Genomic DNA, 18,788 nt, shown 5'->3' with positions numbered 1-18,788 from the left:
ATACAGGGTGTCTAAAAAAAAACGCAACCACTTAAATATGCAAGAATATTAATATTGTTCGGGTATGCACCATAGATACATATTTGAGATATCTATGGTATGCACCATAGTTCAGCTAAAATGACTTTTAGCATTGTAAATGAAGGATTAAGAGCCATTTTCAATTCCCAGAGGTGCACTTTAGAGCTGTATTAATGTTCTTGCATATTTAAGTGGTTGCGTTTTTTTGAGACACCCTGTATAATGATGGAACGAGTCCCGTAAGCCCCTAGGGGCTTTTACGTGTCAATTAGATTAAACTCCCCATTGTTACGTCGCATAATTAATTCAAATTAGATCAAACGCTCGTTAATCACTATGCCCCCACTTTGCAATAATTGTTCTTACTCCAATCTGATGAAAATCATATAAGTTCAAAATGAAAACTAGTTATTCGAAAAGGACTACTTGGGAAGATGTCGAGAATTTGCTGTGCCAGTTGGAAAAATCCGATGAAGAGCTTGAAAGAATTCTGCCCTGGTTTTACGAACATGTGAAGTGTTTTAAACAAGTTAAAGAAGGCGAGTATTTAAACATCGGCGTCTATTTCACGAATAACTGAATTCAGGATCGCTTTTTTAAATTCATTATTTCGTATCTGCAAATATTCCTATATTATTTAGTATACTGTACATTACCAATTTTGATTATTTATCACTAGCAATTATTTTAGATTGTCGAAAATTTACGAAACAAATTCAAAACTAAATTTTTCTTTTTTTCCACCTAAAACCACCTAATAAGCGAAAGGAAATGGATTTCATGTTTTACTCTCTAGACCTATGTGCAAAGATGTCAAAAAATTTTCTTCACAAAAAATAACGGTTTTTTGATTTTAACTTTTTAACTTTTGATCAATAAAAATGAAAAGAAATTTCACACATGAAATAATGTAATGAGGTTCCTGGTCTTTTGACTTAGTCTTAGTCAAAACATAACCCAAAAACGTGAACGGTTTTCCACTAGCGATATTTTTCGCGCGAGGCGACATATTATTTTTGTTTCAGAGGTCTCAACTGCAACCATCTAGAACAAATTGCCCAAGTACAAAAGAATAAAGTCGCTTCGCGTGAAAAATATGGCTAGTAGAAAACCAGCTTAACAGTAAAATCGCGACGTAACTCCCGATTAAATTGATTAATCATTTGCCATGGCTTTCCTATTATCAATACATTCAACAGTTTGAAAGGGCTCGTTTAAAAACCCCACAAAAGTTGGAAAGATTATAACATGATTTGTTCAACGAATTGAAATTAATGAAGTTAACCAGGTATATAATCCATCGCAATTATCGCTACTTTTGATTATACATTTACGACCCAATGTAATCTTTGTGTGGTGATTAATTATAATTAAATAAGAGTAGCAATAATTATGATGATTTGTTACTTGTTCTGAATAAGCAGCCAAGATAAATAAAATCAATACACTCAATGTGGTCATTTTGAAGGAATTCCACCTGTTATACATGTTTTAATGGTCTTCTTAGTCTGATCTAGCCGCGGTTTATGCATTTAATTAGCGCTGATGGAACACTGCATGGAATACTGAATATCTTCATGATGGCGTTATGATCATTATGATCATTGGTTATTGATTTTCGTAGAGGCGGTCAAGCAAATCATAACGAAATCTGACTATGCGCCAATTAAGAGGGACCATGTTATCGTGCGGCAGGGCGATGTTGGCGACTGGTAAGACAGCATTTAAACGTGATGATCGTGGGCCGATACTTGTCTAACTATTGATTTAATTTTATTAGCTTATACATGAATTATTAAGTGCATTGTACAGAATGGAACCAATGCGAACCTAAAAATCTAACTATAATGAAGGTTATGTTCTTGCATGTTTGCATGGTGACAACTAGCAGTCGATAAGTGATTTAGCTTGTATAGGTTCACCACCTAAGTATTTAATACTGCAGTATTAAATATACTTACGTGGGGTATACCTACAAGCTAAATTACATATAATAAGCTTGATGGATAGTTGAACTTAATAATAGACCTTTCGCATAATGACGTCAAACGTAGAAAGCCTGACGTTACACAAAGTTTAATTGATTGCACGTTAGTTTTTTGGTGCCAAACAGACTTTGTGTATGAGTGTGATGTTTGCATCTGGCGTTTGATGTCATTATGAGAAAAAAGTCAGTCTATTAATGGTTTTATAAGGTTATATAGGTAAAATCTTGACGTGAGACTTGTGGTATTCAATACTAATCAAAATTTAAAATTCCCCCACACATATTGGTTGTCGGTACTACTTGCAACGCATGACGAATTAATCTATTCCTAGCTGTTACATTATACTAAAGGGAACTGTGTCAGTTTATGCAAAACGAACAGAAGATTTGGACAACCTGGTGCATGACGAGTCAGGCATGCGAACAACCATCGTCAAAAATCACAAAGAGCGCTCAAAATTCGGCGCCGAAGTTGCCGTGCTAAAAAGCGGCGACAAATTTGGCGATCTGTGTTTCTACAAGGCAAACAAGGAACGAAATGCAACCGTAATTGCTGACGAAAATTTACACCTGCTGATAGTGGATTGTAAGGTATACCAGGGGTTACTGGCGGATAGATATTTGGATATGAGAGACCAACTTCGATTCATGCAGACTTCACCGTTATTTAAAGGTACTTATAGAACACTAATTGAAGCTTATATGGAGCTCGTGCTGCGGTTTTCAGTGCGATCATTTTCTTCTGAATGAGGGTCTTAATCCTATTTTTTAACAAAAATGTTAGGAAAATCCTACTTTAAAGGCTGGCTAGTTAACGGCTTTCATGAGAGCTTGTCAACTAATCACGAATATACAAAGACTATTGTGAGTTAGAAAACATGTGGTGATGTGGGGGCACCGCCTTTTTACTACACATTTTACTCGACAGGTTTTCCCTACGACTACCGCGTCACGCTTCTGGAGAAAATGCGAGCGAGACGATTGCATTATGGGAGTGCAATTGTGCGCCAAGGGGACCTTGTGAAGAGTATTACCATTATCTGCCGGGGGGAGGCTTTGCTAAAAATGAATCCAAAAATGTTGAACCAGCAGTACGAACTTGGTGGTGACCAGAAACCACTTACGATAATCCAAAAACGACGGGAAATAATGAAGCGAGGCTATGTAGCTGCTGAGGAAATTTTGAAGCAAAAAAATGTGACAGTGGCCACTTTAGGGGCTTGCGAAATAATTGGTGACGTGGAATTTGTGCTCGGTCGCTCGAAACATCATATTACAGCTTTGGCGAATACCGAAATATTGGTCATGGATATGGAACTGGGAGAGTTACAGCGACTAATGGCGAAACGAGATGGGGGGATTTCTGATTTTCTTTTTAACACTGTTCTATGCAAGCTTGGCAGTAGAGCAGATCGTTGTACGCGAGGTACGTTCTGTATCCCTGTACTTATACCATTCATAGATATGTGTATCCCACTGGTGTACTCCTGGCGGGGGTTACCAAACACAAAGCATGGAAACGTTAATGAAGAGATAATCATCATAATTTATGTGCCTCCATTCCTACATTCTGATTGGCTACTCAACCATTGTCTTCGTGATGGTGAACGTTTGGGAAAATTCACTCGCACGACCGTATAAAATTAAATCAATTAAATTATTTTTCAGTGTAATTGCGGTGTATCGATTATTTTCTCGAAATTAATATATCTAGGCACAGGCTTCGCCTTCGTTGACTATTCGCTCATGGACAACTCGGACTCGTTGTCTAATTGTTAAATGGTAACACTACTGTTTGGGAAACTACAGGATTGGTCTATAGTAATATGAGTTCAGCAATACAAAAGTCACGGTGCCACTCATATAAATGTCACACTAACATTACGCTGACTTTTGTTCATATGCGCACTTATGAGTAATAAGGCAGTGAGTGTAACGTAGTCCTTCTCAGTCGATAACGGAATTTCCCGATTGTGAAAAGTAATACCGAGTAAAGGCTAGTTTCTACTCAGGAAAAATCTCCTTTGGATCGAAACGGACAGGAAAATTTCCTTTGTCGGTGAGTTCTCAAGCGGCATTCATACAAAGGAAACTTTCCTGTCTTGTCCGATCCAAAGGAGAATTTTTCTGAATGGAAACTAGCCTTAAATGTAGTTTTCTTTATTTTGAACACATGCCAGTGCCGCAGTATCGTGCGTTATACGACATGGCGGTCGCTGCATATGCCGCTAAGAAGAAAACCTCTGGCAACAAAGGCAGGTTTGAGATGCAACCAAAAACACCCGTGTCGAAATTTGTCAGAGCCGCCAAGTTTGGGACGACTTTGGGGGGATTGGCAAAAAATGTGTCAGCTGGTGCATCAGCCCCGCAATCTCACGAGCGCTCAAACTCTATAGCAGCAGCTTTGAAGAAAACTGCTAATGTTGCAATGGAGATAGCGTCAGCAAAGTTGCTGGGAAATATCTCTGAGGGGGTGAAAAAACATGATCTAACTGGGGTCGACGACACTGACGCTATACGGTGAGAATTTTGTATTTGAAGTCAGGACGACCTTTGTTATTACGTCCAATTTGACATATAGACACATCTTGTCTTTATTTTCCAATTATTTCTACGCAATGTCACACGTTTCTTACTACAGAACCAAGAAAGCAGCTGCAAAAGCAAGAAATGAAGGCCAAGGACAGGTAAACCGTAACGAGATATTTTTAATACAATTTTATCTCAATTTGGCTTTCGCAAAGTTATATATATACATATGATCGTAGACGCGGGTGATCTCAGGCCCTATATATAGACCCCTGTGACTCCCGTGTCATGCAGACATTCTCAACGAATAGACGTATTCGAAAAAGAGCAAGATGCCTGTGAAGAGGTGAACAAAAGCGAGGCTAGTTAGATTTTCATTTTCGGAATTTCCGTTGGACCAGTCAGAAGCTGCAAAAACGATGTTTCTTTCAATCATAATCTAGAAATAAACAAATAATTTTGGACTAATTTTGGCAAAAGAAAACCTGACTAGCCTCGTTTTCGCTCTTGTTCTTTTTCGAATACGACGGTCTATAGCATTAGTTTGCTCGCATATATAGTAACGTGGGGTTCTTTTGATTGCAGGAAAAAGGGAGAAAGCAGTTAACCGCTAAAGAGTACAGAGTACTTAAGAAAAAAATGCAAGCAGCAGGAAAAACAATAAGACCTATGGACTGAAAGAGAATACGAAACCAAGGAGAAGCATTATAAAAAACAATTACAATACTCTGCAACTTTTTAGAGGAATTAGATTTTGATTTCTTCGAACATTTTCAAAAGCATTAGTCTATGGGAGACCACCATGGCAAAATTCAGATTGACAATGAAAGTATTTTGTGAATATTTGAGTGGATTATGTATTTAAGTCGACTTCTTACTAGATTACTTGAATGAGGAAAACGCAATTTCATTTTCTTGCAAGGATCCTAGGCTGTCTCAATGACAATATACTTTCTGTATATACATTTTATGAAGTGAATGAAACAACTTCCCTTATCAGCGATACACATTTTATTCAATTACTAAAATTCATGTTGATACAGGAAATTTTAACATTATATTTATTATTTAAATGAAGCAAAAAATAAATAGAATAAATAGCTCAAAGCATACACCATTTTCTGTTCTTATAATTGGGGTGGGGCAGGAATGATTCACAAACTCCTTACTTACCAAGTCAAAAAATATTAACTCGACTATGACTTTTCACCCAAACTAATTCAGTTATATTTCAAGAGAGTTTTAATAAATATCCCTTGGCCCCTAATGAAAGTCTACAGAACCCCGCATTGTATCATTTGTATGACCAAACCGCATATATATACTCGTTACTGCCGCTTAATTTACCCTTTTCTTAAGACAAGCATAAATAGGAATTCGGTAATTTAACTACAATCAGTAAAGTTGTCAAGCTCTCAAGTTGTCATTTTTAAAGCCAACAAAGCGAGAAGGGTCTCAGAAAATTCATTCGCTAGCAGCTAGGAGCAAAAGGAGTGCACATACTTTCCGATGTTATTGAAACGTTTACCAATTATTGTTGGAAAATGAAATTAAGGCCTTTTGAAGGCCGTCCAACTAATTTAAAATTGCTTTCATTTTATTGTTCAAACTTAAAAGTCACGAATGCCTTAGTGCGGCCTGAACCTTTTTCTTCAGAGACAGATCGGGTTAACTATAAAATCTTTGGAGAATTTAGCTCAATTGTTCATTAATTGTCTGCAAATAGCAAACTCAAACTTTAAATTAAGCTTCATATCCCATCGCTTCTTCAAAGCAACGGGCAATTGCTCCTCCATAAAACTAGAATATCTACATTATATACTACACAAGCATTTGAATCACTAAATTTCCATCACTGACTGCAAATGAATAATTCATGTTGCTTGATTAATATTCACTACGTCCGCTGGTTAAAATAGTATCGTCCATGCTAAAATTAATGTCTACATGAAATATAAACTCGAAGCCATATATGTACCAAGAATGCTCAATATTGATTTACGGCCGGAAGTGGAAAATTAGACGTCAGCACTACACAGGCGTGCACGTGATCAAGGGGTGATGGCGTATTCATGAAGACTGGGACGAGCGATGGAAGTGTACGCATAACCAGTGCCCAGATTTCTTCTGCCAAACACGCGTCTCCTCGGACTGCAACGTGAATGGCATACCCGAGCTAAAAAAACAAATTCAAAAAGCAATGCTTCAGGTTGAATGAACTGGCACACACGAGCGACGGTCGCTGGCAACAGTGAATATGGTTTTCAAATATATTTTTGAGCCTATTGCGTATTGGCGTAAAAATATTTACGGTTATTCATATTTAGCCTTAAAGTATTCGTGATTATCATAATAATACTGAAAGTTTTCAAAATATTCATGTAAAGCGAGATATTATTGCTGGGAAAACAAAGCGTTCGTCATGGTACCTGTCAAGATATTGTGTCAATCTCACATAACATATCGCTGCCGAGTCTTCACTTAAAACGTGAACAAAGGGAGTGAGAAGTGTTGTGTTGATTGGTGTTGTTCTCTTGGAAAACACTAGAAAATGACAGGAAAAAAACATTGAGGAAAAAAACATTGAGGAAAAAAGTTGCCTCGGACCTTTATACCCGCCACTTTCAGCTAGTAAAAAAGACACTTCCTCTGCGGCATTTTTATAGCTTCTATTTGAGAGCGGGGGGGGGGGGAGGAGGTGGTACCTACTTCCTACGTGCTAGTTTAAGGTAACAAAGTGGGGACGGATAAACAAATTACAAATTATAATTTGGGAAGTTAAATCGTAGCTGTTACTAACTATGGATAGAAGTGAACTACCTTCATTTACAATCGGCCTCTAAACACAAAGCATTGCGAAAGCATCCCGCTTTTCTGCTCTCGCGATGTCAGAAACCTACGTCACATTGTATAACAGGTGACTTAGTTGTCATTGCATGAGGATGACAATCGATCTCATCGAACTGTCATTTTCGCCGGATAACGAAAACCCCGAACCATAAAACGACGAAGGAAGTATTGGAAACTCTATGGATTAAACTAAAACAAAGTTCATCTATCATAAAATCTAGCATGCATCGTCCACTTTCAACCTACCATTTTCCATGTAAAATTTATGAAACTCTAACCCTTGAACAAGATTTCCTTTCGTTTCTGGCTCGAAACATGTCATTGAGAAGTCGCATAATTTACTACAAAAAAACGATACATATTTAACAGTGATAATTTAGTGTTGCTTAAAAACAAATTGACGTTCCCCTCTCCCAAAAAAGTGTAAGGGTTCAATGTTCATGATACCTACATCAACCACAGTTAATAATATACATAGTTTGGAGACCACCTAAAACTACAATACAACTCATTAACTATGTTAAGGTAGATTTATGCAAAAAATTGTTCCTTTCTCGTCACATGTCTATTGTATTTTGAACATATAAGCCAATAGGAATAACATATTTTTCAAGTCAAGGTTGGGGAGATTAATAAGACGAATTCCATCAGTAAGTTTGGCTAAAATGCAATAGACACGTGACGAGAAAGGAACCTTTTTTTATATAAACCTGGACAATAACATAGTTAATGAGTTGTATTGTACTTTTATATTTAGTCTCCAAACCAACTGTGCATCAACATAGTCTTACCTATAAGCTTCAAAATCGCCAGTTGTGATGCTCGTGAGCATTTTTTGAGTCAGCTTTATAATATCTTGTTCTATATCTCGCTTCGAGGCATCTCCATCTTCCAGTAAGACAGCTTCTTCGTCAGAACTCTGTGCAGAAAGATATAATTTAGCATTGAAGGGCATATTGCAAGACGTTTATGCTAAAACTCGTAACGATGTATAGGCTTGAAACAATGGAGACATGAATTTTGAATTTTTACTTTAGAAATAGTGTATATGGATGCCATATATGGACCGTTTATAATTCCACTTGGAAATAGTGAGCAGAGGGAGCAATGCATGATCTACTCTAGAACAGCAGCACTCTGGGTTAAGCTTAAGTTTTTCTTCCAAAAGAAAATATACACTTTTTGATTGAAATTTCCTAATGCTTTAAAATCTAATTGACAATACCACTGCTAGTTGATTGGTTCATATAATTCTAATTTGCTTGATTTCACGAGAGAAGAAAGGCTAGTACTGCTAAGGTGTTTAGACAAGTCATCGTTTTCCATACCTTTTTCTTAGAAGATGAGGATTGGGCACGAACTAAAAAACATATGCCTTAAATTAGTGGAATGTAGAATAGAAACAACTTTACGTACACACATATAAAACTCGCATCCTGTCGACAAGATGTACTTCCAGTTGTATTAAACAATTCTCAGAAGGTCATGCAGTTGAGTCAAACTTTATGGGAATTTGACATACTGACAACACCATGTCAACACGAATGGAATACTTTACCATATGTCTAGTGACTATGGCTTTTAGCACCTCCAAAGTGCAATTATTTAGTGTGAACTATAACGACTTCAACGATAAAAGCTGGGTTTCATTTGAATGATTCGCAAAGAGGAAAAAATGGATAACACGAATCGGCCAACTCTTCTATCACAAAGAACCCAAATTACGACAGTTATAATTCACACTAAGTAAGAAGTTAAGTAATCACAAATAAAGCGCCTAAACTGCATCATTGCGTGAAATGAAATGTAAGAATGGCGTTATGTATGCATGTTGGTTATACATTTTACACATTAGTTAGCACACGTCAGATTGAAACAGAACTTCATTAGTAGTTAGAAAAATTTAGTTAATATTGTTTGCCTTTTGATTTCAAATATTTAATAATCAACAGAAATTGAATTCAAAAATTAAATCCAAATGTTTATAAAATTTTTTGATTGATTTGAAGTTAAATATTTCATTTATCATTACAAATTATATCCGTTTCATAATAATAATTATGAAATAATCAAAAATCATAACGAAATTGTAGCATCAATTAATTAAATAAATTAACGCAGATTATATATATATATGTTCATTAAAGAGACTCAAAAGCGTAATAAATTAACACAGTTATAAGAATATATATTAAATTTAATTGATTATAAATTCATTTAGGATATATTTGAGTTTTTAAATAAGGTTAGTCACCTGAGTTAGACGAGAACCTACGAGCCACTATGGTTGTTAGTATAGCTCCCTAAAAGGGATAAGAATGGAACAATGAATGCATTGCATTGAGTGGATGGCTGCTCTGATGACGTCGCGATTAAACGTTCACGTATTAAGTTCAAATGTAGACGTCGGAATTTCAGTGATTAGCCTACAAGAAACAGATTAATTGTCAAGAGCTGACCACGTATTATTGAGACTTTACCATGGATCGTAGTGAACATTACCTTACACGTTATATTGATCATACACTCGACACATTTTATTCTCAAATTCACTACCTTTAAAGAAACTGCTCAATGCCGCAATAAATAATACGAATATCGCGTGTATGCTCCGCATAAGTAGACGACGTCATCAGAACCGCCAATCCGTTGTGTTTTTAATATCTATACCTGCGTGAAAGTTAGTCTTTGCAATCATTGTAGTTAAGATTGCCCCCTAGACAATCAACAAAAATATTAAAGATGACAAAACAAAGGATTGCACACGCGCAAGTTGGATGCCACCTTTCGCTCAAACAAAAACAATTCTAATTCAAATTCAAATGCAAAAACAAATTTCAATTCTAATTTCAAGGGCAACAACAACAACAACAAATACTGGAAGTGAACCAAATACAGAAAAGTATGTACATTTTAAGTCGCATCTGCAAAGTAGATATATCTAATTTGAATTTCTGTTTAAGGGCACAAATTTTTGCTCGCAGAAAAAATATATTACTCGACACCTCGACTACAAATAAATACTGAGAACAATGAGATTTTCAAATTTGATCGCGATCAAAATAGGCCGTATATAGTATAATTATTTAAATCGCACACAAATACTACCGTTTATAAGAATGCTTTTGACTCATTTGGGCCGCGCCATACCTGTATTTACGCTTGTATAGAAATAACCTTTTATAATGGCCTTTTATAGAAATAAACACCATTTCAACACGGTGCAATGTTCACGGTATCGTTAACATACAGCAATTACTAAGACAAACCTTTAACTTTCGTCGAGCATTGAACTTTTTCAATCCATCAATGGTTCCTTGACGATGAACCTTTGAAGCAACTCGTTCACGGTTCTATAAGCGTCAGAATGATTACCTCAATTAGCAGTGAAAATAATGAAGAATGCAATAAAACAACATGAAGCAAATCCTAGTGGTGATGAAGAACAATCAGTGACGACAACCACAAGGGACAATCGAAAGTAACAACAACCAGCAACAAATACCACTCACAAGAAACCAACCAACAACAAAAACAACGACAATCAAGATAACCGCTTAGAACAAAAATCAGTACTAACTACCACAGTACTAACTAACAGAAAAATCAAATAATAAAGTACGTGCACGTGAACAAGTTTAAAAAACATACAAGAATCCAGGGATCTTTCAAAGCTTCACTGGATGTAATCCGTTTTTCAGGATTGACTGTTAACATTTTGTCGATTAGTGCCTAAATAATTGAGTAACAATGAACGTACTGTACGATGAAAGACTATCAACACATTGTTATACAGGCATTGCAGATGCATTAGACATATATACCTTCGCCTCATCCGTGACTGTGTCCCATTCTGGTGATGGATACTGCAAAGAAATACAACTCAATGAGTCTTTGTATGTAGACAAATAAACTGGTTCCATACTTGTCCAAAGTCTGTCACTTATCGAAACTAGCACCCCTTAATCAAAGTCCTCAAAATAATAACGCATGAAGGGACACACCAAGATATGGTCCACTTACATCGTAAACTCCAGCCTTGATTTGACCGTACAATTTATGTTGGTCCTCATCCCAGAAGGGTGGATATCCAACAAGCAAAATATATAATATCACACCTAACACAATAAAAATATTTTAAAGCACAGTAAACAATGCACTCAAATGCCTCACCACAGAATAAATAATAGATTTCCTTTACTCTGTAAACAATAGATATTATTTACTTTGTAACTCACGACATAAAGAATAGCGGTAATTTTTGCTTTTGAGATTCGAATCGAAGGACGTCAGAATATGAAGAACATACCACAAGCCCAGATATCAACTGCTGAACCATAATGTTCCTTTTTCAAAACTTCTGGTGAGAGATACCCTGGCGTGCCGGCAAAACCTGAAAATGAAAAGTGGAAAATAGATCGAAAATCTATAGCAACTAGGCGGCCTTAAACCTCTTTCTCGAAGTTAATGTGGCCAAGTTCAACTACCCAGTATACGGAATATCTACTCCAATTACTTACCATACCATCCTGGTTTGTTATTTTCTACTTCAATCGCCAGGCCAAAATCAGCCAATTTGCAAACAGCATTCTTCTTTTTTGATTCAAGAAGCAGATTTTCTGGCTAAAATGATAGGAAATTTTTTAGTAGGTTAGTCTTTTGTTACAACTAACAGGATATATTGGCAATGAAAACCCAATGCTTTCAAATAAAAGGACTGTTAAAATTATTTATAAGACTCTTCTACAATTTAATAACTCGTACAAATAGTCTCTCTATATATAGTCTCTACAAGGGTAATTATTCGTTAATTAGGAGTAGGTTTGGACTGGGTTTCGGTATAGTAAACGTCGTGTCACTAATATAACTAATTAAGGAACAGTGTACAGTGTACAGTGTACAGTATAGCAGAGCACATAAATACTAACTCTTCTGACAAAGGATCAAAACGGCGACAAATATTTTTGTCTTTTTTTAGGCAGTTGTTATACCACATTTCGCTGACGTGGTAATTAAAAATAAGTCCTATCTCAAGAGAGTGTGCTGCAGGCCATGCTAATGAAAATAATTATACCTTCAGATCCCTATGAACAATTCCGATACTATGACAATGTTGAACACTTTCTAATATTTGTTGAATACAATGACTGAAATAAACATAATATGCATTCAATCAGATGTGACATTTGTATACCATATAACATACGGAGCAAGGATTAGCAGAAGTTTCAAAATACCTGGCATCAGCTTCACTATAATATTCTCTTGCTACAATATCTTCAAATAATTCCCCACCAGTAACTCTAAATGTCATGAAACAATAGGTCTTTTAGAAGGGTTTTACTATTGCCAGGCATGCTCGGAGAATTTTTAACATAACACTAACGACTCGCTCGACTGTTCAAAGTTAAAATCATCAACGGAAATGCTGCAGCCTCAGGACCTTTTCTAAGAATGGGGAGGGGGATAACGTAAAGACTTAGGAGTTGCAAGGGAGAGATTGGATCTCTCCCGGATAATTTTCTGCCTATCGGAAGCTCTATGACTTGTTTTCTTCATTTATGGGACAGTTATTGACGAATCCATCTCGGCTGGAAACGTTCTCTATTAGCAAATAATATTTCGTACTTCTGAACATGGTTATTTCGCCAATATTTACACTCAATAAAAAGGGAACTTCACTGGGGGAATAGATCTCATTTACACCTGATTTTTACAAATCAATATACTTACATAATTTTCTTGTATGATTGCATGGCGACTTTAGTAATTATAATAACTTGTAGGTACACCACGTAAGTATTAAATACTGCAAAGCTTTCGGTCCGTTAACCCGGACCTTCATCAGTGCAATTACTTGAATACACGTTTGCGCGTCACTTAAATATCATGTTAGTCGTGATTAGTTTGCTCGCGCTATTAATTAAACGGTTTCATTTAATTAAGTTCTAATTAATGCGCGCGCCCTAGACAAGTATTTGACTAAGAGACACCGAAAAGAGCACGCCACGTACTATTAAGTGGCTTTCCCTCTTGGACGATAGTTTGATGTTTATAAATTTCAATAGATTCTCTCATTTTACGAGAGACAGTAAACTTATCGTTTGCTAAAATGGTAGCATCGTTCCATTTAATGCGATGATCATAAGTCCACGCATGGTGAGCTACTGCAGACTTATCCAGTTTACCTTTCTCGCAGTTCGTCTTATGTTCTTTAAGACGTATTGAGAGATTTCTACCGGTTTCTCCAATGTAAACCAAACCACATTCACATGGAATGCGGTACACACCAGGTTTCTGTTGTTCATCGACGCCATCCTTGTGTGTGTAAAGAGCGCGAAACAATTTGTTATTGCTAGAATGGTAAACTTGTATTCCAACTTCTTTTAAAACTTCATATAAAATCGTTAGGATTTTAAAAGAAGTTGGAATACAAGTTTACCATTCTAGCAATAACAAATTGTTTCGCGCTCTTTACACACACAAGGATGGCGTCGATGAACAACAGAAACCTGGTGTGTACCGCATTCCATGTGAATGTGGTTTGGTTTACATTGGAGAAACCGGTAGAAATCTCTCAATACGTCTTAAAGAACATAAGACGAACTGCGAGAAAGGTAAACTGGATAAGTCTGCAGTAGCTCACCATGCGTGGACTTATGATCATCGCATTAAATGGAACGATGCTACCATTTTAGCAAACGATAAGTTTACTGTCTCTCGTAAAATGAGAGAATCTATTGAAATTTATAAACATCAAACTATCGTCCAAGAGGGAAAGCCACTTAATAGTACGTGGCGTGCTCTTTTCGGTGTCTCTTAGTCAAATACTTGTCTAGGGCGCGCGCATTAATTAGAACTTAATTAAATGAAACCGTTTAATTAATAGCGCGAGCAAACTAATCACGACTAACATGATATTTAAGTGACGCGCAAACGTGTATTCAAGTAATTGCACTGATGAAGGTCCGGGTTAACGGACCGAAAGCTTTGCAGTATTTAATACTTACGTGGTGTACCTACAAGTTATTATAATTAATTAATATACTTACAAATCAAATACTAAGTAGTGAACGCTCTCCTCCGCAATACTTGCATGTAGTTGGACTAAAGAAAATTAAAACAATTCCCTTGTGACATATTTCATTTGGATTTTATAACGAAATAGTTGGAAGTCCTATTGAGGTGTCTCATTTTAATAGAGTAAAAGTGATAACATAAGAGCAGTAGTGAAAATTTTAACTGCAAGTCTCATGTGCAAACAGTTAAGGAAAATATAGAACTCATCTCTCGCAAATTATTTTCCTCTTTCGTCTTTTTAGCTTTAGTTTTTCTGGAATTTGGATGGTTAGGTCAATATTTTTTGAACAACAACAATAGCCCTACAATATCCCCACAAAGAAAACCAAATAATTTTGTTTCTGTATTGTTTATACAATATAGAGCGGTTTAATTAACGCCAGTGGTAGTTGTTATGCTCTTCCAAATCAGCTTCAGGGTCAAGACGGCTCAAGTGGTATTTCGGAACTCAATCTAGACCTTTTCATATCTGTGTGTCGTAACCTAGTACCTCTTGATCCAGTAGCTCGGTTGGAGAGCATTGGACTATCAAACCAAAGGTCGCGGGTTCCCACCGTGGTCGTCAAACTAATTTTTCAGCCTGTCCGGTTGGTATGTCAGAGACAGAGTAGCACCATCACTTTACTAACAGATTTTTTTTACTATGTGATTACAAAATTGCAATCATTATGTAAAAGAAATGTAACGTAAGAGAAATGGTAGCTGGCCTAGTTTTGGCAAAGCAATCGGTTTTGGCAAGGTAATAGTCGGTACAAAGTATAATGTTCCTCAACTTGCTTAATTATTTGCAATAATTTGACAAGTCGTCTCACTCGTCTATTGATAAATCGTTTTTAAAAACAGATAAAGTGTTTAAAAACAGAAAAATCGTTTTTAAAAACAGATAAAGTGTTTAAAAACAGATCTCAAAAAATTAATTGGCCTAATATTGACAACAATAGTTGTTCAAATTTTAAATATAATTCATGTGCCCATATAAGAATTACAAAGGTACATCTGTTTGGAAAGGGCTGTTATAAATTTTAGAGGTTCAAAGGGTCTTAATTTCGAGTTGAATTATACACACTTCAAATTCAAGCCAAGAACAGTTGATGGAAAAATGAGTCAACAATCGGTCCTCTGGCAGGAATCGAACCTACGCTTTTGTGATGCCTGTGCAATGCCAGTAAAGGCATCATAAACCAGCCAATGCTGTCTAGTTTATTTCAGATGTAATAATACAGGGGTGTAAAACATTGCACAAGGGCTCAGGGGGCAGACCCCTAGTTATAAATATTACTAAGTTGGGAGGACTCTGTACTTTCTAACTCCTTTAATGTCCTAATCATTAACTGTATGTGCTCAAAACTTCTAAAAGAAATGTATATACCTCATATGTCCTATATACTTCATATGCTTCATGTGTTTATTAGGCATATTTTCTGTTTGTTTATTTGGTATTACATATGCTTGAAATAAAGCCCCATAGGTAGCAAGTCATACATACAAGCGTCCATTATAAAATATCATCAACTGGAAATCTACTCCTGCTGTAAATATAGGAAGAAATTACTTCGCATGCAGAATGACATCAGTTAAAACTATATTTTCCAATTGTTAAAACTATATTTTCCAAGTGATTCATGGTCCTGCATGGTTTCAGTTTAAAAGACAAATTTAATTTAAATGAATATGTGCTGAATTAAACAAACATGAAACTAAAATTATATTTTATTTGCATTTCATTTAATAAGAAAACACCTGGCCCAACAAAATAGATCAAGGAGTCATACATTTGTCAGAGACCATCACAGACTGACCATCATAGAGTTTACTTTTGAATATTCGTTTAGTTCTAAACACTACAAACATATTTGGACATATAAATTGTAAGGCAGATGAAATTATTTTATTTTGCTGTATTATCTGTCTTAACATGATTTTCCCTCTAAGCCTCTCCTAGCAGAGAAATGCTGTTTCGTTGTGAATGACCATTTACTGTTCATAGCAAAGAAATTTTTTGTCAAACAGGTAATGAATTTCTGCACAGGTCAGTCTAATTTACTCTGACATGAATAGAATGGACCCACAAAGCATTTCTGTCCACAATTAAAAAAACACTTTCAATTCGCTGCTAACTTAGTGTCAGCCACAGGAAACTAGTTTATTCATTAAGAGCTCTCTAATGCATCCTATATTTGCAATCCAAGAATTCAGATTAGTGGCATATGTTTTATTTAACTACGCAATTTTCTAACCGCACAGCAAGCCATAAATGTCAAACAAATTGTGCCCAGCGGAAAAAATTAAAACTTCAAAAGCATCCAATAATGCTTTAACAGCCTTCAGGTTTAGTTGAAGTAGCAAAATTTGATATTTTCGTAGAAAAATATTTAAAATATTTTTTAAAATTCACAATTAGAAACCTTTTAAACGATTAAAAGGTTCCAATGTTCTAGAAAACTAACATTCAAACATTTTACGATTTTCAAAAAATTCTATAATATTCTCGGCGTAGTCGGTGAATTGCAACAATATCGATTATTTTCAAACTTATTCGAACAAACTTGGAACATTTAATACATTTACACCGCGTGAATGTAGCAATTTCGGACATCACGGATTTGCATACGAAATTATCATGAAAATACATCATTAGAAACGGCAAAATATAAAATTAATGAAAAATACCAATATTAGGATGCTTTAAGCGTCTACATATACGAGCTTCCCTCTCGAGTTTTTGAAGATCTAAAAGAGAGAAAAACTTGGTTTATATCTATACACTTTAAACGATCAGTGAATAAAGCTTCAGGTATTAAGGCTGAATTCTGAACGACAATTGCTTCGTGTAAAGTGTTGTGTACTGTATATATATAGTCGATGATTACATAGGTTAAAATCCTTTAGCTAAAGATCAATCTAACATCACTGATTTAAGGCTAGACATGCTTCCAGAGACTTTAATGCAAGATGAAAATTATAGTTATGCATGAAATATATTTTCGCCCCGGTGAGAATTTCAAAACAACGTTGACAAATTATATAAACAACAATACAGACAAAATCCACAACATCAATTTCGGATTGTATTTCGAAATCGCTAAAATTAAAATTGGATTTACTAATTTCGGATTTTTATGCCCTGCGGACCCTAAACGTAAGATCTTCGTTCGAATGTGTAGGCAGCTGGGAATTTGGTAGAATGGCGTCAAAATGCCGAATGCATATGCTAAATTTTTAGACCGCAAGGTCAAGAGAAATATACAAAAATAAAGGTCGCCCACTCAATAGAGAACGCAAACCATCTAGTGTTCATATAAATGTTTCTAGAAGTCGAAAGATCATCCGATCATATTGCTTCTGCTACACCGAAATTCAATGCCTTCTTCCTGCCCAGATTATGACCACAGTTTATTTTTATCATATCGTACAAACATAGACAAGGCGCAAAACATACGTTTCTAACCATATCTCACAGCTCATAAAATGATTTTGAAAATTTTAGATGTACTTTTCAGTGAACACTATACAATATTATATAATTTTCGAAGCCTTCTGCATTTAATAAACTTGCATGAATAAAAAAGATTATGTAAGAATATATTCATCGGCATACACAAATGGCTAATAATACGTTCCACATACCTCTGGAAGATAGCTTTCTTGTATGTATAATCTTAGCTGCATAATCGACTTTGGTTTCTTTGTGAACACATCTTCGTACAACGCTAAAAGCCCCTCTATAACAAAAGTCGAATATAAATTATCCCTTTTTCGATTTATGAAATCTGCTCTGAAGGCAATCTAATAAAAGGATAAACCATCATATCCATTCTTATACATCAAAGCAAATACCTACTTTCCTAATTCTTCCTTAAGATCGAAAGATTCATGAAAATTATTGCATTGTAAATTCGAAGCCATCTTTACGCTATATTTGTGTTGTTGAAATAGACAAAGTCACGTGACCAAACACACCTGTTACACCCTTTTTGCCCATGTAAGCTTCGGGCTGTCCAATGATGCGGGTAAAGGCAAGAGCTGTACGTAATTTTAGGGAGATTTAGCATGAGGACGTGAGCGTCAAGGAGGACGTGAAAATGGCGAATAAATGGCGTGATGCGTCTATATATGGATATGCCAAGCCATTTTCACGTCCTCCTTGACGTTCACGTCCTCATGCTAAATCTGCCTAAACAATAACAATTTGCCTAATTTACCAATAACAAGACGCCTGTGCTTGCGTTAACTCCGGCATGCCGCGCACGTGCCAGTCTTCAATTTAAAACTTCTGAACATAAACAATACAGCTCATGCTCATTTAGATGTCTTGCCAACC

The 18,788-nt window shown here is 35.9% G+C and overlaps 2 protein-coding genes across 3 annotated transcripts; one reads left to right on the top strand and one right to left on the bottom strand.

Annotated features, from left to right (window-relative positions):
• Nucleotides 1-418: 418 nt before the first annotated feature.
• Nucleotides 419-5,215, top strand: LOC114521022. The gene is made up of 7 exons (XM_028541412.1): nt 419-560; nt 1,646-1,733; nt 2,341-2,681; nt 2,937-3,434; nt 4,189-4,528; nt 4,650-4,695; nt 5,123-5,215. Exons 1-7 carry the CDS (start codon nt 419-421, stop codon nt 5,213-5,215), a joined length of 1,548 nt encoding a protein of 515 aa, XP_028397213.1.
• A 325-nt stretch (nt 5,216-5,540) lies between these two features.
• Nucleotides 5,541-18,420, bottom strand: LOC114521004 (calcium/calmodulin-dependent protein kinase type II subunit delta-like). 2 transcript variants are annotated; one of them, XM_028541387.1, is made up of 18 exons: nt 18,309-18,420; nt 18,095-18,189; nt 17,138-17,197; nt 14,440-14,494; nt 12,625-12,690; nt 12,462-12,534; nt 11,908-12,010; nt 11,697-11,780; nt 11,411-11,505; nt 11,212-11,253; nt 11,039-11,119; nt 10,657-10,740; nt 10,058-10,103; nt 8,716-8,747; nt 8,179-8,306; nt 7,634-7,728; nt 6,967-7,081; nt 5,541-6,713 (listed from the first exon to the last, which is right to left on the bottom strand). In XM_028541387.1, the coding sequence occupies exons 1-18, from the start codon at nt 18,371-18,373 to the stop codon at nt 6,608-6,610; spliced, it is 1,425 nt and encodes a 474-aa protein (XP_028397188.1). In that variant the 5' UTR covers nt 18,374-18,420; the 3' UTR covers nt 5,541-6,607. The 2 variants fall into 2 exon arrangements, with proteins under 2 accessions (XP_028397188.1, XP_028397187.1); XM_028541386.1 differs by lacking the exon at nt 10,058-10,103 and adding an exon at nt 9,642-9,690.
• Nucleotides 18,421-18,788: the final 368 nt, after the last annotated feature.

The sequence above is a fragment of the Dendronephthya gigantea genome, unplaced genomic scaffold, assembly GCF_004324835.1.
Source record: "Dendronephthya gigantea isolate DGI-Jeju-01 unplaced genomic scaffold, DenGig_1.0 000019F, whole genome shotgun sequence".
NCBI classification, from domain to species: domain Eukaryota; kingdom Metazoa; phylum Cnidaria; class Anthozoa; order Malacalcyonacea; family Nephtheidae; genus Dendronephthya; species Dendronephthya gigantea.
The sequence above is the reverse complement of the archived record's forward strand: the minus strand, read 5'-3'. Positions and strand labels throughout refer to the sequence as shown.